General features: G+C 47.8%; 1 protein-coding gene across 1 annotated transcript in view; it reads left to right on the top strand.

The window, feature by feature from the left end:
• The window catches only part of COL27A1 (collagen type XXVII alpha 1 chain), a 163,316-nt gene that overhangs the window by 104,609 nt on the left and 34,455 nt on the right, over positions 1-24,252 (top strand). The window contains exons 29-38 of the mRNA XM_069771912.1: positions 1,985-2,038; positions 10,768-10,821; positions 11,784-11,828; positions 11,999-12,043; positions 12,267-12,320; positions 13,116-13,169; positions 15,645-15,698; positions 17,355-17,408; positions 18,194-18,247; positions 19,748-19,855. Coding sequence (XP_069628013.1) covers positions 1,985-2,038; positions 10,768-10,821; positions 11,784-11,828; positions 11,999-12,043; positions 12,267-12,320; positions 13,116-13,169; positions 15,645-15,698; positions 17,355-17,408; positions 18,194-18,247; positions 19,748-19,855 — 576 coding nt within the window. The remainder of the gene's footprint in view (positions 1-1,984; positions 2,039-10,767; positions 10,822-11,783; positions 11,829-11,998; positions 12,044-12,266; positions 12,321-13,115; positions 13,170-15,644; positions 15,699-17,354; positions 17,409-18,193; positions 18,248-19,747; positions 19,856-24,252) is intronic.

The raw sequence follows: 24,252 nt of genomic DNA on the forward strand, positions 1-24,252 counted from the left end.
GGCGTGACGACAACAGTATGATTTGAAGCAGCAGGTCTGACTGGAGATGCTGAAACCTCTCTGCAGAGCTCTGGGAGCTGAGACTGTCCTCAGGTCCTTCCGCTTCCTTTAGTTCCCTGTTCTCTTGCAGGCAAATAGAAGTTCATCCAAGCAAAACGTTTCCTCCAAGACTGCATTTTAAAAAGTCATAATTCAATAAGTCAAACTTCCCACAAAGCCAGTAAATCAAATAATCCCCTAATATCAAATCCCCACTCATTAACTCCAGCTGTTTCTGCCTGTTTCTCCACCAAATATTCATTATTTGCTTTTTAAGCCAGACCTGAGGCATGCTGTTGTTGTTTGTCCTAAACCGTTAAAATCTTTGAGATTAAGCTATCCAGTGAGCCTTATCCAGCTATCCAGTGAGCCTTAGCAGCTCTGATGGCTGATTAATTCAATAGAGGGTGACTGGGAATGGGAAGCAAAGGTATAGTCAATGGTAGGAAACTCTGCCCTTAATTTCCGCTCACTGAAGCTTGTGAACTCCTTTTCCCTCTTCTTGCTCAGCCTCATGGTACATCTTTTGTGTTAATACACAGTTTTGAAAACAATGTGTACACATAGGTATACTAAAGGTCACTCGTCTTCTCCTAAGCAGTTCCTTGAAATTCGCAGCATGGTATCTAGTTGTTCCCTCAACATTTTGCCATCACAACGAATGTTTCTGTACTTGTATTTTCATAAGCTATTTGGGGTAGGCTGAGACTTCCAGGAGGATATTCCAAATACCAACAAAGAATTTCATTTCAGTATGTGTTTATCATAAAAATCTCTATAAAACAGGCATCTGACACATCTATTACTTGTCTGTGCCAGTCGCTACTGACCTCACTAGCAAAACTGAGATTTACTGTGATTACAAATATAGTTACAGTCCACTGATTTTTCCATCTTGAGTGAGAACAGCTAAGCACTTGTATTCACTTGTATTCTGAACTTACATGCCATGCAGAAAGATACCTCCATTCCAAAAGTAAAATCTTTATTAGTGGCAGTGGTACAAGCAGTAGGAAGATCACAGTCCAATTTTGTTCTGATCCTTGGTGGAGTTTGGAGGGTTGACAGTTGGTAAAAGCTATTAATATATAAATAGCAAAACTTGATGTGGAATGTTTGAGAGAGTAAGAATGGAATGTGTCATTCTGAGGTTTTCTTTTCTGACAGCAGAAGGCACTAACTTTACATATGGGTTTTTAAAGTTATAATACAGAAATAAGTCCTGTTAATTGAACATATCCTTTAATTTTTGAAACTGATAAATATTCTAACAGAAAAAAAAAGCTGTTTATTTTTCTTCTGCATTTTCTGTATGCACATTAATGAATCAAGTGCATACAAATACAAGTTAAAAGAAAACCTGAAACCTTTCTGTAAGTGTAAGAAGAACAGGATCACCCGCAACACCAACAGTCCAAATGAAATTAGCATCTATCTGCCAGTATGAATATTTATGCAGCACTAACAGGGCAACAATTACTTGAAGATAAAATCAGTATTTGTCTGAAAAGGTCAGACTTGGATACCTAAGATGAGGTGTCTGATTTTGTATTTGGACAACTGAAAAACAGATCCTGGTTATTATTATTTTTATACAGATACTGAGCAACAGCTGCTTTTAATAGCTTCGGAGGGAATTCTGGATGTTCGACTTCTCTTCAAATCGCACCACTTAGACAACAAGCTGCAGATACTTAAGCATACTCAGCCAGGGTCCTTGGCCTAAATGTTCATAATCCAAAGACAATCAGTGAGTTAAAAAAAAAAGACCATTTATAGACAAGTAAAAATGGTAATGTCTTTGGCAAGAGTTTAATGAACCAACCTACTGGTCAATGGTCTGTGTCTGAGACCCCTGCAGATCACGTAGGGATGTGGGATCTTACCAACAGCTGCTGCCTTCCTCCTCTTCCATCTTCATTTTGTTTCCCTTTTCCCCTTCCAGGGTCCAGCAGGAGTCCGTGGTGCACCAGGGATAAGAGGGATGAAAGGCCTCAGGGTAAGCAATTTCCATGAGCTTTTATCCCTCTCCTCTTTCAGCCGTTGGAATAGTAATCCAGTAGATTAGCCTGGGGGTGTGAAGGTGAGCAGCAGTTGGGGCAGCACCTCCACAGCCATGTTTCTGCTGTGTATAAAGACTGCGGTCATTGAAGCAAGTCTTACCAGGGCTGCGAATGCAAGTGACACGTATGGGTAGAGGGGTGTCCCAGTGTAGAGTTTGTCGTGGAAGTGGTCCAGCTTGTCTTTTCCAACTACCTGCAGTGTCAAAACAGGGTTTACGGACAGTTCTGATGAGGATGGTGAAGATTTAGTCATCTGAGGATGTATCTGAGCTGGGGAAAAGGGTGGAGGTGGAAGGCCAGAAAAGGTGCCTTTGCTGCCAAAGGACAGAGAACAGCTGAGATGTGAAGCATTGTGATTTAACCAGAGATAAAGCAGGAAATACTATGCCGTGAAATAGAATTAAGAGACAAGGCAGGCAGAAAGAGAGCTGACAAGGAGCCGAAAAGCCTACTCCTCCCGTGTCTTCCCTTTCAGTCTCGCAGGTTTAATATCTTCTGGCAGCATTCTGCAGGGTTGTGAGAAAGGTGTGTTTTGCATTGTCAGTAGATCAAATTATAAGCATGTCCTGTGTTTTTCTATGGGTTTTTCCAGCCCACAATGCAAGGCCTTGATTTTATCTCTACATATCTAAACAATACCACACTGTAAAGCATATGTGATCCTCACTCTGCCTGGAAAGAGCAGACCCCCAGCCTAAGGCTGTGTAACGGTACTAACTAGCATCACTGACAGTGCTACAAGTACACGTTACACTGGATAAATATTTCACAAGCACTCTGTGTCAGATCAGGTATGGTTCTTCCTGCTCTGTTTGGGTGACAGCCAACAGCAGAATGATCTCTAGACCTGCCAAAGCTGCTTCTTTTCCTGCCTGTGACATCCAACCCATGTCCCACTGAGCTCTTCAATCTTTCTTCTTCAACGGGACATTTATTGCAGGAGCATCCCTGCTTTGGGTTGTTTTTCTTTGTCAAGCTGCTTTACAAAGTATTAATAGTGAGTGCACATGGGTTCTGGTGAAGTCCCCAACAACAACATATTTTGCATTTCTCTCTCCAAGGATCTTATGATGTCTGTTTCCATGTTTCATTTTCAAAGACGTAGGCTGGAGTAAACTATACGTTTTACCCACCCCCAGTCTCTGCTTCTACTGCAACTCCTGCTTGGGGAATTCAGGACAGCCAAGGATTGCACGTGTTTCCTTATGCCAGGGCTAATACTCTCTTCAAATAGCTGAGACCAGCAAAGGGAAATGGAATAACCAACTAGACAGCTTTATAACCACAGAGTTCTGTACCCTGGAACAGCTTTAAGCTTTAAAACACAGCTAGAAGGACACCAGTATCATCCAAGACCAGCAGATGCATATCAGGGTTCAGCTTTTAACTTCTGGCTGGGAAAAACAGCTTCCTTGCCTCTGTTCTCCTTGGTGGGAAGGCCCATGGATCTCATTCTCCAGCTCCACTCTTGGAGGGTCCCCTGGGGAGCGAGGTTTCTCTGTGCTACATAGCAGCAATTAACTGAGCTGTCTGGGACATCCATGATCATGACAGATGAGAAACTGGAGGCATTCTTTCATGGGAGGCTTTGAATGAACAGCAGAAAACATCTCAAGTTAAAACTACAGCGCAGAGCTGAATGGAAAACACCTTCTGAATGAATCCAGGCTGCCGACTGTGTGGGCTCTTGGAGAGGTGGGTCTTCCAAGGGGATCAGACATTTCTGCCAGTGCCTTTAATGTGTGCAGTGACAGAGAAGGAGTCCCAGCGCTGCCTCCTCCCAGCCGCCAGCCGGGGATGCCAGCCGCATCCCCTGGCACTAGGCCTCTCCTTACGGCAGGCAGCTGCGTGCAACTGCAGTGTTTGGCTCTTGGGTTGTGCAAGATTCACGCGCATAAATCTTCTTCAGCTTCTTACATCTGCATTGGCCTGAAGTCCTCAACCCACAAGGAAAGTACAGCTGACCAGGCCGTCTTCAGCTCCGCTCATACTGTCAGGAATGACAAAGGGGATATTTATTATCACAGGAGGTAAAACCAAGAACAAAGTTAGATTCAGCTGCTAAGAAAGGAGGTTGGCTGGCACAGCAGGGACCTACCTTTGGGTGTAGCTAGATCCAGACAGAGGGTGCCAAACCCTCAGGAGAAATCCTGCAGGACACCAACTGCTGCCAGCACTGTCCATCCTCAAAATGACATACCACATGGTAGAGACGTTCAGCTTTATGGCCTTCCGTTGCATTTCCTCTCCAGATGTTGAGTCCGGCAGACCCTGTGCCAGTCCCTCCCCCTGGACATTCCTCCACTGAGGAAGCCCAGACTTCAAAGTGCACCCAAACCCTGAAAACCAGAAATGCAGCAGTGGCTCTATCCCGGCTGGCTGCAGAGCCCTGCAAAGAGTCACCTCAGGAAGTGCAGAATGTGGAGGTAGAACAGGAGGCAGTGCCTGGGGAAGAGGGTGCATTAAGGTCTTGATCTTGCCCTAAGGACACCGGTATCAGAGAGGGGTAAGCCTCTGCCAGCGGGCGCTGAGCGTCTGGATCTGCTGCTGGTGCCCTGCACCAATCCTGCCCTCAACACCCGCTGCTGGACTGTGGCATGGTGGAGATTTGGCGTGTTTGAGCACCACAGTGATATAATCCATACAGAATTTGCGAGACAGACGTTCTTTCAAAGATCCCCAACAGAGAGGAGGAACTCAGGCTTTTCTCTGAAATCCTACAGATTTCAGTGAATATGATGTGGGAAAGTCGGTATTGTAAGGACCAGCAGATCTCCTGCCTGGAGGATTTCTGGTTTGTATCTCTCTCTCTCACGTTTTCCTTCTCTTCATACTCTCAGAAGATATTCCAGGCACATAGTATTCTTTGTTTGCTTAGTGTGTCCTTCTATTCCAGCTCTTGGTTTTCTCAGGATGGGGAAATGATCCCCCAACTGTAATTTCAGACATTACCCTCTGTCTATCCTAGTTTACAAAAGGGACGTAATTCAATTCAGAGTGGAAACATGAATATAGCCTCCTCCAGATGTTTGTGGATTCCATGAGCCCTGTTTGTGGATACTTCATTAAAGTAATTTTACTTTTGAAGAAAACGTAAATAGCAAATATGGTTTCGATTGTAAAAGACAATGGAGACTCTTTGGGGTCTGTATTTATGTCGTGATAGCTTTTGTATTGTCAAGATATAAGTACAAATTTTAAAAAGAATTTTTTTTTAAGATTGTAACCTTCTTTTAGTCATGACAGGCCTATTGTTCCTTCCCAAGTCTTTGTTTCGCCCATCAGACTGATACTGAACAATCTTCCACAAATGTGGTTTCCCCTCTCCTCTTCCCTAAGGACAAGAAACTTGGACATGTGAGCCCAGGCTTATTTCCCTTCATCTGTACTCAGTGTAGCACTTAGACATGTGCTTAACAGTCAGCTAGTGACAGCTATGCACATGTTTAAACCTAATTATTTAACCAAATCAAGGTTTAAATTTGGAGGCGGCTGATTCAGCAAGTCCCTCACCCTATCTCACTTAAATTCAAAAGCACATTTCTGTTAATCAGCTCCTCACAGCAGGAAAACGTGTGGTCTCCAGCATCCTCTGCTGAGGATAGCGATATTAAAAAGCCCAGGTATTGACTGAGAATCTCTGCAAAAGGTTAAATATCAACTGGAGCCATGACTTTGCAACTCAGATCATAAAGCTGCACCTAAAATCCTGCTGTAAAGTGAATTCCCTTGCCCTGTTCTTCTGCCAAGGTGTCTGTCGATATTTCTGGCATTTTATCCTCTCACCAGAGGGGATGCTGGGTACTGGCTCAGGCGATTCAGAGGAGCTTTTCAAATCCCAAAGCATATTTCTCTTTTCCACTGTGCCATTCATTCATCAAGCTCCTGCATTAACTATTGCCCAGGTGAAGCCTGCAAAGACGAGTTAAGATGTGCACACCTGCACTCCCAGCACTCTGCCGCTCCGTGCGGGAGGGGACCGTTCGCTCTCTGCCACACGGACCCGATGCTTCGCAGCATCACTGACTGCAGGGATTTGTAAAGTGGTGGTATCAAAGCAAACCTGAAAATAGTTATTTTGTCCTGGCCCAGCTGAGTAGTTGTTCATGGAAGAAAAGCAGAGGTATATTGTTTTGCTCACAGAGATATTTCTAGTTGGCTGAAAAAGCATTAGAACTGTTTGAGGAAAAGTTAGCTACAGATCTACAGCCAGCAAAGTCTCCCTTCAGCTTCAGTCAAGGCATCTGCTTGCTTTTCATTTGGCCAGACTGTGATAGTGAAATATCAATATTTGGATAAAGGGGTAAGGAAGAAGCTTTGGATTTCTGGAAAAGAGCTACTGACTGCTTGTTCATGCTTCTGCTATTCAGAGGCTGGTTACTGTCTCTCTTTGAGCTCGGAGTATCTGTTTAAACAGAGGGAAATGTAGCGCTGCTTTGTGGAAACACCTTGTTGAGCATTTAGCTTTGTTCTGCAGGAATGTTGTCTACTCTAGCAGCAGGGTATATCTCTATTGCCTCACATGGACTAGCAATAGGCCTGAATTGCAAAGCCTGGAGCCGAATCCCCCTGCATTTGTGAGCTAATGCTGTTCTTATCTAGCCAACATCGTAACACTTGTTTAGTCTGGGATTGCTGATAGTGCTGCTCAGTATTGCACATCTCTAAGGGAAATACTGTCTTGGCCTGTGTACCCACAGATCGTGGGGCACTGTGACCTACTTTGCTACTGTTGGTGGAGCCTACATTAAAAGTAACTCACGGTTAGAGGGGGCACAATGTGACTGCAGGTGAGACTTGCAAGGACTTAATGCTAGCTTTCTACTACATAGCTCCGTGGGGACCTACGCAGGGATTACAGTGAAAAATGTGCCCACATAAGACGTTGAAACTAGAATTTAAGAAGTGCTGGGCTCTGCCCAGCCCTGAGTGTGTTGCTGCCTGCTGAGATCCAGGACCTCAGCACAAGTGTGACTTACTGCAGCTGGAACATCAGCATTCAGACGCAGGGTTGCAGAGCTGCCATTTCCTGTGTGATACCAATTTGGCTCCTCTTTCCTGACAACACAAACAAAAGGGGAAACTCATCTGTTTAGGTAGCAATGAGCGATGACACTTGGTCTTGTGGCTCATGGGCTGCAGTGGGACTGCCCAGGCATGTCCCTGTGCTGTGACTCCCTGCGTGACCTTGAGTGAGCTGCTTTGAGATGGACATGGCATGCCTTTGAGCCACATATTCGTGTCCAACTGGCTTTGGTGATAGAGTTGAGCAGCTTCCCAAATGCTCCATCAGCCGTGAACCTTTATCTGTCTGTGCCGTGGCTGCCCATGTGCAAATGAGCAGACAGATCTCGATTTAACCTTCCTTTTTTTCCTGTTTACATTGTAAAGCTACTTGAAGCTTGCACTGTTTGTACAGCCCTGGCCCAGTGGGACCTTTCCTGAGCTGTGTACTGCCATATAAATAGTAAGGCAGACTAAAGAAAAGCTTCCTTCTCTGTTCCATGGGCTCCTAGAGATGCTGACACCAGTGATAAAGCCATGCCTTTCTCTGCACCCTTCTTACCCCATTCTTAGGACAGGTCCATGCTGTACACACCCTTAGGATGACGATCCCCAAGACGCCTCTCTACACACTTGCCCTGGTCTGTCTGCCCTGCCATGCTCAGGGTAGGCATGCCTGGCTGTGCAGTTAATTTTGAAGCAGAGGGAGTCCAAGGGGAGCCCAGGGAGCTGCGCTCAGCCCTGCCTGCAAGGCCAAGCCGCCAGGTCTGCAGGGGAAAGGCACCATGCTGTGCCTTGCGGCATTTGGCATGGGATGCTCCCTGGAGAGCTGCCAGGACCTCACTCGCTCATCTCTAACCGGCGTTGTCAGTAAAAGAGAGTTTTAAAGATTTAACTAATTGACTAAATGTAGCCTTTCCTGTCAGGGCAAATTAGGAGAAGCCTTTATCCTGGGTTTCAGCCCAGGAGGCTGGAGAAGATGAAGCTTGCCACATGCATTTGCAAATACAGGGTCACTTTCTCCTTCTTTAGGTCAGATGCCGATGAGATGTGTTGTGATGGGATTAGGCAGGTGACTGCTGTGAAGTGAGATTGCCCTGGCAGATCCTGCAATGCTGGTGACAGGGCTCTGCTGGAAGAAACAAGGATACCGTAAACACTTCCCCAGCCAGCCAGCCAGCCAGCCCTGCCGGGTTGGACTGCTGAGAACTACAGCCATCACTGCCCTTGCTGCAGTGCTGAGTGAGGGCTGAGGGCACCCAACAGCCTCAACCCAGCCTAGAGCAGCCCAGCACTGGCAAAGGGGCAGGACAGGCTACAGAAGATGGGTCTGGAAGGGCCAGACGCATCCCACTTTCCTTCCCCAGCAGCATCTGTCCTGGAATGGAACCCTCTAACCTGGGTCATCACTGTCATTTCCATGTCCCACTCGTCTCTGATCCCTGCTCCCTCCTTTTGTAATACGAGGGCTGAGCTATTAAATCCTTCCCCTCTGCACACCCTTCCCCTTCTTCACAAGCAGGTCACCCCATCATCTCGTATAATAAAGATGTAATTGCACAAAATATCTGAATGGCTGCTCAAAGAGGAGGGGAACACTTTGTTTTCCAGGGAGGATGAGAATTTGGGTGGCAGGGTGCTTTCCTAGGGTGCGAGTGCCATACACATGCTGATGCCTCCCTTCTCTTTGGGCAGCCCAGTACCCAGCCCAGAGCAGGTCTGTGTATTTTGCTGGGTTGCTGGGTGTCCTGGTCACCCAGGCAGCTCCCCAGATGCCTCCAAGCTCTGCTTTCCCACTACTCCAACCTAGTGCTGTCTGACTTGAGCTGTCAGTAGCCCTGCTTTTAAATGACCTTCTGTTTTATGTCACTGTGCTTTGAGGTTTATAGGGACGTGGATTTGGTCTTTACTGCTTTCTGATCCAGTAGCCAGAATGGGCTGGGGCGCTTGGGTTCTAGGGCTGGTGAGAGCTGCCATTACATCAGCAAAGCACCAACCTGTGAGACACCCCATGTGGTTGTGGTGTTCCCATCTGGTGCACAGTCCTTCTCTGTCCATCTGTCCTGGAGACCAGGCTGAGCATTCTTTAGAGCTGTGTCTTACTGGCACGCAATGCAGGCTTTTGGTTATTTAATCTCTGGTACACTCAGCGGCACGGGGTTTTGCCAAGCGCAGTAGAAGTTTTTGCATTATTTTATATTGACAATGTTTGTCTGCTGTAATAACTTGGCTAAGTTTCCTATGCATCTTCTGCTGTTACACTGCCTTTCTTTGTGAGTCTCTCTCTCTTTGCCTGTCATATTGGAGTTGCTTTTCTAACGCATTGGCTCCCTAGCTCTGTTATTACTTTTGGCACTCAGTTTGCATCCCGATTAAGCACATTGGCTCCTGTTTTCTCTATTTCCGCGTTGGCCTGCTCTCAGGATTCCGCTTACCACTACATTCTAGCACCGCTCTGTGTTTTTATTTATTATTTATATTTCAGGAGCGCCTAAGAGTCCTAACTGAGCTCATAGCCTGATTATGAACATGACGTGCGTTAATAGAGTCTCTCGATATGCCTTTTTTTTTTACTGTTTTATTTTCCCCGACCGTGGCTCTGTTTATTCTCTGTCAGTGTGACACACTGGTTTCTGGGGTTCGAATGGTGCAGAGGGCTGTGCGTTCAGCTCTTCTGAAATTAGCTTGAAAGCTAGATCACAGCTATCCCTTCTTTCCAGGGCTCTCCTCACTTAGAACCCTCTGGAAGAACAAGGACACCCCTTCCTCAAGGATGCCCAAGCTGTACCACGAATTGTTCAATTTTAGCTAATCACGTCCAGGATCGCTCACTGTCTGGACTCTTGTACGTGCCATGAGCATTTGCAGCAGTGTACGTGTCCCATACACCTCCCGAGGTCCTCATGCCTGCTGCATGCATGCACACACCCAGGAGCAGATGCTGGGCATAGGACCAGACATGCCAAAGCAGGCACGGCAGGCTGCGCTCCTCCCAGCATGCATATGCATGAGCACCTGTCTGATCCTTAACAGCAGCCAGTTCTTTAAATAGCAGGTAACTGAAGCTGAAGGCTTGGAGTTCAGCTGCCAGCAAATACACCCTGCTCTTTAGGAGCAGTTTGGAGCACAGGACAATTGTAAAGGTACTGTATGGTGGGGGCTCATGTGCCTCAGTGTATTTTGTAGATTTATTGCCCTGATTGTGACCATGAGACAGGGTGGTATGGCAAGAGTTAAGGGCAGGGGCAGTTGGCAAAACGGGGTTTCTAGGAAGGAAGAGGTTTGCTATCTATAAAGCTAGAACTGCAAGTCTGTGCATCGCAAAACTGTTGTCATGTAACCGGTGTCTGAAATAGGGCTGTTCCTGGTCTGCTCTTCTGCTCTGGCTTTGGTCTGTGGTTGGTAGTTGGTTTAACAGCAATAAAAAGTATTTTGGTGCTGTGTGCTGGTAATGGTGAGAAATGAAGCAACAAAACACAGAAAGGATCTTCTGAGTCCTTGGCTGTGAGCTGCTGTGCTCAACCCAACCAGGTACAGGTTGGCTTAGCCAGGTCTGATCTCGTGGACTTTCCTAGTGGCCAAAGCTAGGATGACTGCTGTATTTTCCAGTGAGATATATACTCTTTGTTCTTATTTTTGCCTCTGTTTTGCCTTTTTCCAGGGTGCCAGAGGGCCTGATGGACCAGTAGGCGAGCTGGGGTCACGAGGTGTCAAGGTGAGTGCCAGTGGGTGGCCAGGTTGGCCAAGGCTGCTCTTAGCTGTGTTGTGAAATGCTCTGGGCAGGATCAAGGTCACATACTACCCCAGGAACAGGGGATGTTCAATTGGTCCGTGAGGATCAACAAGCAGGGATGAGTCTTTCATGCAACCAGAGTAAAATCTGTCCAACATGGGCACCAGGGCCCTTGGTGCTTGGGTCTGAGACCCTGAATACAGAGGCAGTCCACAAACATAAAAGGGCCTCTGCTAAAAAATAGAGTCCCTTACAGGAATGGGAGTAGCTTTAACTGGCAGTGAGTGCATTTGACTGCTACATGTGAACGTAGCACTAAAATCAGAGCAATTTAACACGGCTGGTAAAATAAGACCTAAGGGAATATGTACCTGTTCTATGTAATTCACGTTAATTAGATTAGGACAGGAAAAAACACAGGGCAAGAGATGCCTAGTGCAAAGAGAGCCTGGCAGATACCCTGCCCAAGCAGACCCTCATCCAGGGTGAGCCTGGTCCATGATAGCCTCTGAGATGGGTGCATGAGAGAGTTTCTTCCTTTGGCAGCAGCCTGGTGTAAGAGCTGGACCCTTGTCCTACCGTTGAATGTCATGGACCCCATCCCCTGCACAGCACACGTGGCCCTGTGAATGCAATTTGGTTGGGGAATCTCCCTTATTTCATGCACTGCCAAGCAGGGCTGTGCTGAGTCTCCTGAGAATCCCAGCTTCCTCCAAAGCAGTGTTTGCTCAAAAAACCTTAGATCGTGCAGCACATTGCCCACAGTCCCTGCTGGTTGGGGTGTTCCTCAGGACAGGATGCTGGGCATTTGACCTTTCAAAAGCTGCAGGAAACTGGACGGGATATTTCATACACAAAAATGCAAGAGTAGATGGGCTGAGGCAGAAGAGCATCACCAATAGTTCATGCTCCTGCTAATGTGTCTTTGTCTTTTTGTTTTGCAGGGCCGACCAGGGGAGCCAGGCAAGCTAGGGCCAGATGGGCTGCAGGTATGTCCTCTGTGAGAACCAGTGCCTGCCAAACCTGGCGTGGTATCAGTCCCCCCTGGGGGTACCCACATGTACACGGTGCCCAGGGAACTGGAGCTTCTTCTGGCTGAAGCACCACAGGTGTCTCAGCACGTTCCCAGCTGCTAATTGCTCCAACTGTGTGTTCACAGGGGAAGATGGGTGAGACTGGGGAGACAGGAGCACGTGGCTTCCCAGTAAGTGTCCATCCCTTGTCCTTCCTTTCATAACCTCGGTTTCGCTCAAGTCCGTAAGTTTTGAGCCCTGGTCCAGGAGGAAGAATTTGGACAGTGTCTCACACTTATGGGGCCATCTCTCCACTCCTTTTACTGTAGCATTTCTGCGATGCATGTTACTGCTGAGAGGCATGAAGGATTGCTATGGGGTTGGAGCTGACCTTGGTGGTGTTAATTTTTCTAGGGTATTCAAGGACCTTCTGGACCTCCAGGAGCAAAAGGGGCTCCAGGCAACCCGGCAAGTGTCTTATCACTCTCTCTTCATCTGTCCTTCCTTGCACACACAAATGCTTCATTTCTTTCTCTGTCTCTTCCCCACCACTTATTCCCTTTCCCAGCTTCTCTCTCCTTGCCAGCTCTAGCGTGGTCAGAGATGTGAAAGACTTGGCTAGAGTCCTAGGAGGCATGAGGAAAGACAAGGTCAGACCTCTGGAAAGCAAAAGGGGGCTGTGGATCAACTAGGGAGACTGTAGATACAGCCTGGGCTGGATTTCCAAAGGGAAGGGAGAAAAGAAGGGCAAGGTTGGGTCTGGGACAGGGTCAGATGTAACAGAAGGAGTTGGCCTGGATTGGTAGGTAGAGCTGAAGGGGGACCACGAGGGAGGCTAATGGTGTCAGAACTGAGCCCACAGCTTTGGGGGAGGAACTGGGAGATGACAGGTGAAGACACAGACCTCAAGGAGGGCAAAGAGGACCACCAAAGCAGGAAGAGGGGTCATCTCCTCTTCTCTGTGTCTATGTCTGACCTGGACTGTGAAGGGAGAGGATAAACCAAGCATTTTCAGGTTGCCAAATGCAGTTGTTTTAGGTGGGAGCCAGAAAGATGAAGGGCCTTCTGAGCTGTTGTTTGCCTGTTAAGGTGCCTCAGCACACCCATTGCTGGCCTCTTCATCTCACTGGCAATCTCTTGCATGCTGCGTAGCTCCACTGTGATGTGGGAGGGAACTGGTGTTTTATGTTAGAGGCCATGGAAGCAATGGCCCTTCAGAAATGAAAACAGCTGTATGAGAAGAGCCTTGTGTCTCTATTTCAGGGTCCACAAGGACCACAGGGGCCACCTGGGCCTTTGGGAGAAATCGGGCATAAGGTAGGTCTAATCTTTGCTCCTAATTGTTTTCCCCTTGCATCGAGAGTAGCAGGACTAAGGGACGAGTATATGTGCAGAGGTGCATCTTTCCACACCTGGGGACACAAGCGGAAGGATTTCCCTCAAGTCTGAAAGTCAACTTCCAAAGTAAACAGTGAAAATCAGAAATTTGAGCATCATTTTTATCACAGCCCATAGACACTGAGTTGGTAGATGTGCAGACCCATCTTCATAACAAGAGAAACATTTAAAAGCTGACCACACTGACAAGCATGTCACAGGCATGACTCTACAACTACACCAGGGACCACCTTTCTGCACCAAATACAGTAACAATTCAAACCGAAAACCCGTCTTTTCTTTCCCCCTTACTGGTGCTGTTGCTGACAAGACGCAGTTTTGTCAGCCCACCTGGATTGCTGCTGCAGTCCCATCGCAAGCCGCTGCAGCCAATGGAAGAAGCTCAGAGAAAATGCCTTTGCTGCTGACTGTGCTTTTGGGTTGCCGTTGCCATGAAGCAGTGGCACAAACACACCGTAACCAAAGCAGCAGCAGCTGCCAAACAGTGCCCTGATGGAGTGCAGGAGATGCCTCCATGGTTTTCCCCTAACTTGTCTGCAGTCTTGGCTTGATTTCACTCCCCTTGAAGTATTATAGTCTTGGCTGCTTATACCAGATGTGCCAGTTGCCCTTGGGTAGCTCCTTTCCATAGATCCCGAGCTGTAATATAGACATGATGTTTCACTCAGTTGTGAAAACAGCAGTGAAGGTGGCTTTTAATGCAGTCTACTGCAAAGTGTATGAGTCATGAAAGTTTCCATTCTCATGGCTGCTAGACTGGATGGAGAGAGCTCTCAGCGTGGTAAACCACACTGGGGAGCTGGAAAGCTGCTACCGAGCCACTCTGGATGTTGCCAACCAAGAAAGTACAGAGCTTTATTCAAATCTGTGACTGTTCCAGGAGCCTTTCTCTGCACTGGCACCTCTGGAGAAACCAAAGCAGGATTTTTGCTTTCATTGGAGCTTGATTTTTCTCATTGCGTGACTTGACCATTTGTTCGTAAACCCAACACACACCCTGCTCCCTCCGCTGCTTGAATCCATTTCAGCAAGCCAGGAACTGGCTTTATTCCCTGGGTAGCAGAGTGCTCCCTTGACTGTGCTCTTTTTTCTTCTATTCCCAACTGTAAAGAGAAGGGAGATTGTTGTCCGGAAAGCAAATACCATAAGTAAATAAACCACTCAAATCCTTTAAAGACAAGCTTTGCTGTCCCATCTTTGGGCTTGTTTTACAGATTCTCATTCCCCATGCTTCCCAGAGGTAGTAAAAAATGTACAAAGATTAAAGCTCCCCGTTGATCTTGGTACTGAAGACAGCTAATGAACATGACCCCTCTGTCGCAAGGCTGCGCATGGCAGCTGGACACTGAGTAAGAACAGTTTGCAAGGTCATTCTCTCATCTTCTGTCTTTCCATCTCGCTTCCCATAGTTTTACAGGTCAGGCACTCATTTTTGGCGCTCTGAGGAATGCCAAGCCCCTCTACCAGGGTCTATGCTCAGATAGATAGGGCCATGTTATCTCATCTGCCAACTTCTTTCTTTCACTTAATATAGCCTGGCAACAGCCTTGGGCCATGGATTTCTGGTCTGAGCCCAGTCATTGACATTAGGATGTTTGCTGGCCCATTGCTAGCCAGAGAAAGTGGGTGATGGATGTCAAAGCTAATCTGACCACAGTTTGTGCTGGAGGGTTTGGTGTAACCTTGCTGTTCTTGGCTCCCTTAGCTGTCCCAGAGCTGGCCACACCATTGTGTCCCTGCCTTTCCGGGACCATGGGGCCGATGGCTCTGCTCGAAGCTGTGTCACCTGGGGCAGCTGCTCCTGCAAAGGCAGGGCAATTCAATGTGCCTGCAAACCCTGAGGCTGTGTTAATGCTTAACCCTAACCCAAACGAGACTGGTGGTGCGGAGAACGTGCTCACATCAGAGCTAACGGAGAAGTGGGGTTGCAGGAAGCGGTGAGGAGGGAGCAAGAGCACAGCTGAGCATTTTTGTTATCCACTGTATCAGCCAACCTGCTGGACCCTTGTGAAGGGTTTTCAAGTCTCATTCTGGACCTTTTCCCTTCTTTCCCAGCTAGTCCCAGTGCTGCTCCCCAGCATGGTTACTAACCTCAGAAAGCAGAGGGGCTGGAAGGAGTTAGAGAGAGGTGTTTGGCAGAGGAGGCTGGGGAGCTACCACAGGGCTGGGGAGAGAGGAGGAGTGAGAGACGAGCAGAGCCCTCCCAGGAACCAGGCACGAGGGGGTACTGGGCCTCTTTGATGCTGCGTACCCTGAGCCAACTCCGGGGAAGTAATTGCATTGCAACCAGGGCTCTGCTGTCCCAGGAGGGCTCTGCTAAAGGAATTATGTCTTTGATCTTGCTTTCTACTTCGTTACAATGGGTTTTTTCTTTTTTTTTTTCTTTTTTTCCAGGGACCGCCTGGCTCAATAGGACAACCTGGCCTTGCAGGTGAACCTGGCATGAAGGTAAGAAAAACTCTTAGTGCAATTTCTCTGTCAGACCAGAGAGATAACAGTAACTTCTGTTCCTGCAGGACTGAGTAACATTGCAGGTTCACCCTCCAGCAGCCAAAGCAGACAGCGTATTCAACAAAAGATAAAAGTTTAAAAAATAAAATCAGGTTAAGTTTAAGCCCTTGCTTACAAATTCTGAGCACCATCCTGAGGGGGAGGCTGTCAGTGCTGGGGAGAAGCACTATCCCAGGGATCTGGTGCCTCAAGAGCTGTGAAGGGCCTTGGAAATGAAGCTCGCCTCTTTTGCAGATCCAAAATCTGAGTGGAGAGGGGAGTCCTCAAGACCCAGAGATCCAGACAGCTTCTGATTTGAAACAAGAAGAGTCTTAGGAAGGTCCCAAGCTTAAAAATACCCTCATACAAGGTCCTGCCACAGTTTGCAAGCCTCAGCTCTGTGGGGACTGAACTCCCCTAATGGTTATGGGGGAAGGGTGCCCTGCTCCAGAGCCATGAATGCACCTTCTTGTCCACGTGGAAAGGCCTATAAAAACCATCTCTTTGTTTGAATAAGATCCCTGTGCTGAGCAGCTCAGAAGGGTTTTTATTTTATCCTGACCCCCTTTCCGCTTGGTTTGAAGGTTCACTCCTGTGTGCAGAACTTTGGACAGACTCTATGTGGGGATTAAATGCAATTTCCTCCTTGCTGTTCTTCACTCCCTACCCCCAGCCCCATCCTTTGCCATGTTTTCCTTGGCAAATCTTCTGACACTTCACTGGACCTACCGTGCCTTTGGCATCCTGATACTGCACGAGTGTTTCAGCTCCCGTGCTCCTGGCTGCCCTCCTCAGGAACAGGACACGATGATTTGCACAAACACCCCTTTACCCACCGTCAATGCAGCACGTCCTTGCTGGGGAGTCAGGGAGCGAGAGTCCCGTGCTGCTCCTTCTCCTAAGCTGGGAGGTTCTGGGACAGGCTGGGCTTGCTCTGGGCAGTTATCACTTGCAGACCAGCTTGCTGCGGGACAAGATGTATGGATAGGTGAAACCTTTTCCCCTTATGCTTCTGCATTTCCTGAGCTCTCTCCCTTGCAAAGCGGTTAACTTGGATGGACACACATGCGAGGTAGCTGCCCTATGGCCATTGCACCCCCACTGTTAAATTGCAACCTCACAGCCTGTTGCCAAGATCCATTTGTTTGCCAGCTCCAACACCTTCAGTTCACTCATTTTGGTGCCATCAAAAATTGAGGTTCTTCTCCACCCTCCTCAGTCATGCTGGGGCTCAAAGAGCTGCCGGCTTTCTTCTCCCTCACTCTGATTGTGTCTGCTGCAATGTTGCATTGCAACCAGCATTGCTGCTTTTCTGCCAAAGGGCCATGCTGAGGGAATATTTTCTGGCTCTGCAGCTGTAGGCAGCACGAACTACTCCTTGACCCCTGTCCTGTCGAGCATCATTGCAACAGAGCCTGTGAGGTGTGTGCTGGCCCTACATGAGCAGAGGCGCCAGTGATGCCAACCTGTCCTTTGGACCCCCTTGCAAAATGAAGGTGTTTGTGTAGGAGAAGGAAAGAAAGAGTCAAAATGAGGGGTGCAATGGGAAGTGCTTCATGCTCACTCATCACCAGTAAACAGCTTGTCTCCATGTCTGTGGTTCCTTCTTTTTAGGGTGATCCTGGCCAGTTGGGAGTCCCTGGAGAGCAAGGCCTTGTTGGCCAAAGAGTGAGTACGGTCGGCTTCTGGTGGGGCTTCTGTGCCTTATCCATTCCTCAGAGGCTCTGTTCCCTGTTCACCCACAGCCTGGGCAAAGTGACCCTGCTCTGGGCATCCCATAATCCTTATGGCCCTTGTTTCTTCTGCGGGTGGTGGAAACACCTTCCTTGCAGAGCCCGTCAGCTTGAGCTCACCAGCCTACATGAGCCTGTCCAAATGCTACAGTGCCACTTTGCAGAGCGCTGTGACAACCTCGCGTATGAAAGGGGCAGTGTGGGAACAGACCCGTCCTGTTCACTGGGAGGGTGCAGTCTGCACTGGGCAGGGAAACGCAGGAGCAGAAGGCGGGCATTAAGCAGGGAAACACTGGCTACACTATGCACACGTGGGAGAGAGCCAGGGACGGGATGAATGCACGGATTGAAGCTGGTAGTGGCTCTTGTCCCTTCTCAGGACTAAGGTCAGTTGTTGGAGCAGGATGGGGAAGCCCCGGGTTAAATGAATACAGACTGAGCCCACTTTTCAACACAGGGAAAGGAGGTCTTCCCGCAGGCCAGCAGCGGGGCCTGTGGAGGAGAAACTATAGCTAAGAATAAAGCAAGAGGTTGAATTCATGCTTTTTCTCCAGGAAAAGCTTGTTCAGCATTCGGGTATGAGATAGGACACATGTCAAAGTTCAGGGCTGGGCTCCTGTCGCTGCAGCCCGGCTCACTGCCACGAGTCAGCTGCAGAAAGCATGGGAAAAAAGCATATTTAGGCACAGCTTTTATGGTGCTTGCTTTTGTGTGTTGCAGGGAGAATCAGGGCTGGAAGGAGACAGTGGGCCACCCGGGCCGGATGGTGTCAAGGTAAACGTCACTCTCATGGCACATTTTGGCTCTCACACACATCTCCATGCACTCAGGCTCCCGTAACTCCCAGGGCCACGTTGAAGCAAAGGGGGTTATTGGGTCCTCTGTGCAATAAGCCTCTGCCCTACTCCCTCTAAGGATTTTTTTTCTGCAAGCACACATAACGGACTCCTCCTGTTTCACTCCTCTGCCCACATTTTTGGCATCTGATCAGACCTCCAAAAAGGTCAAGTTCTTCAAAATCTAGTTTCCAACAATTTGTCTTTTTATTTGAGTCTTTACAGATTAAATTTCCAACTAATCAGGAATTCCTGGGCCTGGCAGGGGAAATCAAGAATTGTCCATCATTCTCGCCTGCACCACTGACCAGAACATTGTTTGCAAGTAAAGAAACCAGATCCCATTCCTCTTGGCAAAGCCCCAGGTGCTCGCTCAGGGCTTGCACTGCACTCTGTATCTAGCTGCTGTGAGTTTGCTACCTTGCCTTTGGAACAGGACTGATTTCTGTCCCTGCACAGCTAGCCCTTCCAAGCAGGCCAACAGTTTTGTTCCATGGAAAGAAAAAACAGCTGGTCCCACAACAATGCAGTTTATTGCTTCGTTCTAGTTAAACTATTTGCCATGTGTCTCTACTTCTGCTTATCTCTGAATGTTGTACCAAAGACTCTTCCTTAAAGACAGCCAAGACTTCTGTATTCTCTTGCCACCGCTAACTGTCCCCGAGAGCCCTTGAACCAAACCAGATCTTTCCAACCCGAATGTGTCTCTGGACAGTAGAAGAGCCGCTGCTCACTGCAGGAGCATTTGTTTAACCAGAAAAGAGGTTGCTGTGCTCCCGCTAATGCAGGTGCATGTGGAAAACGACTCTGTGAAGGCTGGTTGGTTGCACAAGTGTGGGTGCTGCTGTCAGTACAGAATTGGCCTTTTTGATTGTCTCCATAAAATTTTGTGCTATCAAGTATAAGAACAGTGATTTGACATGATACCTACTGCTCGGACCACAAATCTTTCACAGGGCAAGATGACACTGTTTTGCAGAGTGTTTATTTGAGCCCTGGGCTGATTCCCATTTGACAGCAAGAGCCAAGTGGCTGCTCCAGACAAACCTGTCCCATGAAAAATCTTTCAGCATCCTGAGCTCAGGGCTTCTGGGTGAGGCAAGTGAGGCTTTCAGATCTTGTCTGCCTGTCTCATTCACGTGGGAGGTTCAGGCCTTATTGCAGGAGAAGCAAAGAGGTTCAGATTACCCTGTGTAATGGGGGAGTTCCTTCTCCTCCAGCCAAGAGACTTTAAAAAAAAGAAACCTGGTTTTGCTCATTTTATTAAATGTCAAGTGTATTATGACTCATGCTCATTCATCCTTTTGCTTGCAGGCTCTCTTCCTCTCAGACTCCTGAAATATTAATTATGTGGTGGGTTTTTTCCTTGCAAGAGCCATGTACAGTGGCCCATGTGTTGTGTGGGTATGAAAAGCTCCCACCCTCCTCTCTTCCACAGGGAGACAAAGGAGAGCAAGGCCTGGAAGGAGAGAAAGGAGAAAAAGGCAACGAAGGACTGAAGGGAAAAGAAGGGCCTCCTGGCTATCCCGGCATCACAGGTGTCCGAGTGAGTCTGCGAAACCAGCCCGCTCGCCCCCGTAGACGGTCCGTGGGTTTCCTGTAGCAATTAGCTCTCTCCTCCCCAAGCTGCATGGGCAGCCCTGTGTGTATCTCAGATCTCCAGGGTACGGGTATTGGCCCAACACAACTCCTGCATTCTCCACAGGGCCACCTGCACTCTGGTTTCCAAATTAGCAGTTGCACCTTGCCTAAAAAGCATCAGCAGAGTGCTGCGTGCTCTTGTCTAAATCCGTGCGTGCAAGACGACTTTAACCTTCCTGAGAGCTGCAGCGTGAGCGCAGAGGTGCAGCACGTGCTGCCCAGCTCAGGCATTGGCGCACAGCTGGCACACACTGAGCTCTGGGCTGCAGAAGGCAAACCAGCTCGTCTGAAGAGACGAGATCCTTTTGCAGTATGAGGACAAAAGAAAGTTTGCAGTCTTGTGTCTGAGAGGCTGGATTGCATTTAAACCCTAGTAAGAAATAAATAGGCTTTTTCCTTTTTTCCTTTTTTCCTTTTTTCCTTTTTTCCTTTTTTCTTTTTTCCTTTTTTCTTTTTTCCTTTTTTACTTTTTTCCTTTTTTCTTTTTTCCTTTTTTCTTTTTTCCTTTTTTCCTTTTTTCCTTTTTTTTCCCTTTTTTTCTTTTTTTCTTTTTTCTTTATTTTGACAAGGGCAATAATTACTGTAGACATTAATACTACTGTGACAGGGCATGCCATGTTGCAGCAAAACACCTGGGGGAAGATTGAGAGTGGGATGCAGGCAGTGAACCAGGACACTGCTTAGGGCAGGAGGTCATCTGAGATGTGACTTGTTGCGCATGTTGTTGTAAAGTATGTTATTTTTTCAAAAACCTACATCCAAGAGATGGTTTGGTCTTTCAGTCAGGATACCCACTTGAGATGTGGATCACTTCTCTGGTCTGCCATAGGCTTTGGGACACTGCCTCTCTACTGCATCTGTAAAATGGACCACCTTGCAGGGCGTTAGAGAGGGATGTACAGTGGACTGCGAGGAGCTGAGTTTCCCCTGGCTGCCACAGCTGGCCTTGGCCTGGAGTTTGGCAATGGCCACCTTTTGCCTTCTCCCACTTCTGCTTGACAATTACTTGCTTACTTCTGGTTTTACTTTCTAAGGTTTCCCCCTTAAATATAGAAAACAAATAGAAGAAATTAGGAGGAAATTATTCCTGAATCCTCAATGAATATCCTAGGCATGTCTGGTTTGCTTGGAGGTCTGATCTTAGTGCCGTATAAAGAAAAAATGTGATTCTGGCTCCGAGATGAGAGCTGCAGGGCCAGAGGAGTCAGGCAGGGTCTGGCCCGGGGCTTGTTCGGTGGTGCCAGATGAACGATGGCTCTGCCCAATGCCCCAGTGGGCTGCTCTGCAGGCCAAGTCAGGCCCTTCTGCTTGAAATGGTGAGTTTATCAGCTTGATGACATGATTTATTTGTTGTAATTATTGTTGTGGATCAAAGTTGTCAGAAGTGTGGATTCGCAAGGCTCTTTCTGCAAAGCAATAGCCCAGTGGAGTCAGATGCAGCCAGCCTGAGTGGAGCGGCCATGTTTGCCTGTAGCACAAGTCTTATTCCTCGTACAGCCAGAGAACACGCCAGCTCCCACCTCACATGTCTCCAGGAGGCATACAGGTAGCCCCGGCATGTCAGAAGGAATGAGTAGCCCATGTTTGACCAAGTTTGATGGCAGCTCTGAAATCCCTGCCCAGGATGGGTGGGAGGCAGCAGGGCAGGCAGGTACCTCTGAGCACTAGGTGGGTGCTCAATGTTGAAGCGTGTTATTTTTCCCTTTGGTGACGTTGTGGCTGGCTAAAAGGAGGGCAGGGAGAAGGGTGTGAGGGAATGGAAGCAGCAAAGGGGCTGGATTTATGTTATTTTTGGGCTGAGGTTGGGATTTGAGCACTGACTTGACTAGAAAGTGGAAACATTGGCTTAATACTGCGGTGCAGCACCATAAATGTGCAGAATAAGCCTGTAGTCCTGCCCCAAATAAGGCCACCCTTGGCCACAGCCCCCTGTACCCCCAGGGAGCTCTTTGCAGGATTGGGACCGTACCACAAGTAAAGGGTGGTCCCCAGTATCCCAGCTCCCTCCCAGCTGCAGGCTGGCACGGCTGGACAGCCACCCTCAGCGCCCAGCCCTCCATGTGCTGTACTTCTGGCTGGTTCACATGTTTATATTCTGCATGTTTTAAGAACCAATAAAAATACTAAAATCATGCAAAAGCCATATTAAGTTATAGAGTATAACTCTATATTCTCTCAGACTCCATCCCTGCTGTTTGCCAGCATGTCCCTGGGAACATGATGCCGTTTTCTGTTTTATTATTAAAAAAAAAGAGTCAATAGAGCCAAGATTCCTGCTCATAATCACTCCCTTTTGTTTTTTTTACTGCAGAGTGCTATATTTCCATCTACTATTTTAACATGCTTCTTTGTATATCCTTACGTCTAAACTCAAGCAGACTTTCAGAGACCCACATAGGCTCCAGATAGCACTGCTTCCCCTGCCAAACGCCTGGCCATTACCTAATATATAGGCTGGTGTTCCTGTACTCACTGAGGTAATTTAAAGATGGAAGTCCTCTGACAGAAGTACAAATAATTTTTCTTTCCCCATTTTTTCTTTGAGACTTTTATCGTACCTTCCATGGAGAAAAGGTACCAGCATTAGTGGGACCTTCCTTAGATTTCTGCCAAGATAAAGTTTACAGCTCAGAGATGCAAAGCGCTGGACATAACTGCAACCCCCTCCTTTTCAGCTGAGGATTGGAAGCTGGAATATCAAGTCAACCCATCCTCTGCAAGACATGCCTCAAAAGCCGCCACAGCCCAGCAAAACCGGGAACGACGGACAAAGGTTTTTAAGGCTGCTGGGCAAAGAGAACAAAAAAATCTTAGGGAAAAATCCCGCAGGTATTCACCCAAGGGCAAATACCAAGGTTGAATGGTGACAAACTCCTGTCCGGGATTTGTAAGGTGGCATGGAAATAATGGCCTGGGGAAGGTGTGGAGGCACTTGCGTTGCAGGGAGGAGGCATGTTTGGTTTGGGTGTGCTGCAGATACTGTGTGTTTACACATTACGCATGTTGCATATGGTTTTAATACATCTGATGTGATAGTGTTACGCTGTCCAATACTCAGTTTAGATGGTTTTAAAGAGAACTTCATCTTTAGCTATTGCATCTTCATTTGGTCTCTCCTGGCGTGACACACAGAGGTCCTTACATCCGTGCTTCACTGCATTGCTGCCTGGATCCACTGACTTTTTCCTGGGCTAGAGATGTTTGCTTCTGCTCCAATATTGTTGGGATATCCTGCTCAGCTACAAAGGGGACAGGGGAGATGTTGATGCTTCTGTGCCATTAGTGGGAGAGACACACACACACAAGGATCTCTGTAGTTACCTGTGCCAACAAATTCACCTCCATCTGGGAGTGTGTAGCTCTTCTTCTGCTTCTGGAAGAGATTCACATTATCTTGAGGAAGCTGATGCCCATCTGCAGTTGTGGACATAGAGACAAGCTTCTCCTACACCTTGACTTGGCCCTGTGTTGCCTTCTGCCTCAGTACTAAAGGGGACCCACAAAGACATGGCCTCCACGAACAGCGACAGCCTCTGGAAAAACCCTTTTCATCACAAATCCCTGCAGCTACACCACTTCTTGAAGATTTTTCCTTAACACCAAGGACATGTTTAGTCTTAATCTTTATTTTGCTTATGTCTAAAGGAACATGATGCTTCAGTATCAAGTGTCCTTTTGACAGATGTAGGAAATGAGGCACCTGATTGCTCTGAAATGATCTGCCTTTATTGCTGGTACATTTTAAGCCTATTTTGCACATACTGGCCTGGGGCAAAGGCCTGGTGCTGGCAGCACTCTGTGTAGCCGCAGAGCAGGTAGAAGCTGGGGAACTTGGCAGGGCACGTACAAGCTTGCACACCACGTGGCGATGGGCCAGCGCAAGGGATGGAAAGAGGTTAGCAGTTCTTCGGTCTGCACAGTCGTAGAGCTCCCTGGGAAATGGCAGATGAAGAGATGTGCTGGAGCACCTTCATAGGTGCTAAAGCTGTAGGAAGCATAAACTGTCTGGGCTGCCTTTCTGGGTAGTGCAGAAGAGAGACATTCACCCAGCGATCAACTCCTACAGCAGGGACACGTCTGGCTTTACTGAGCAAGGTTTCATTTTCCAGAAAGCCATCCCGACGCTGATAAAACATTACCGACTGAGCACAACCAAACTTCCCTCAGTGCTCAAGAAACATTTTTCAAAGATTGTTAGCTTTTACTTGGCTCAGCCATTTCCAGTATTAACATATCTGAAAACCGGTTTCCACTGTGGTTTTAAATCTCAAACAAAAGAAGCAGGGAGGCCCCAGCCGAGTC

Source organism: Haliaeetus albicilla, chromosome 26, assembly GCF_947461875.1.
Source record: "Haliaeetus albicilla chromosome 26, bHalAlb1.1, whole genome shotgun sequence".
In the NCBI taxonomy this organism is placed as follows: domain Eukaryota; kingdom Metazoa; phylum Chordata; class Aves; order Accipitriformes; family Accipitridae; genus Haliaeetus; species Haliaeetus albicilla.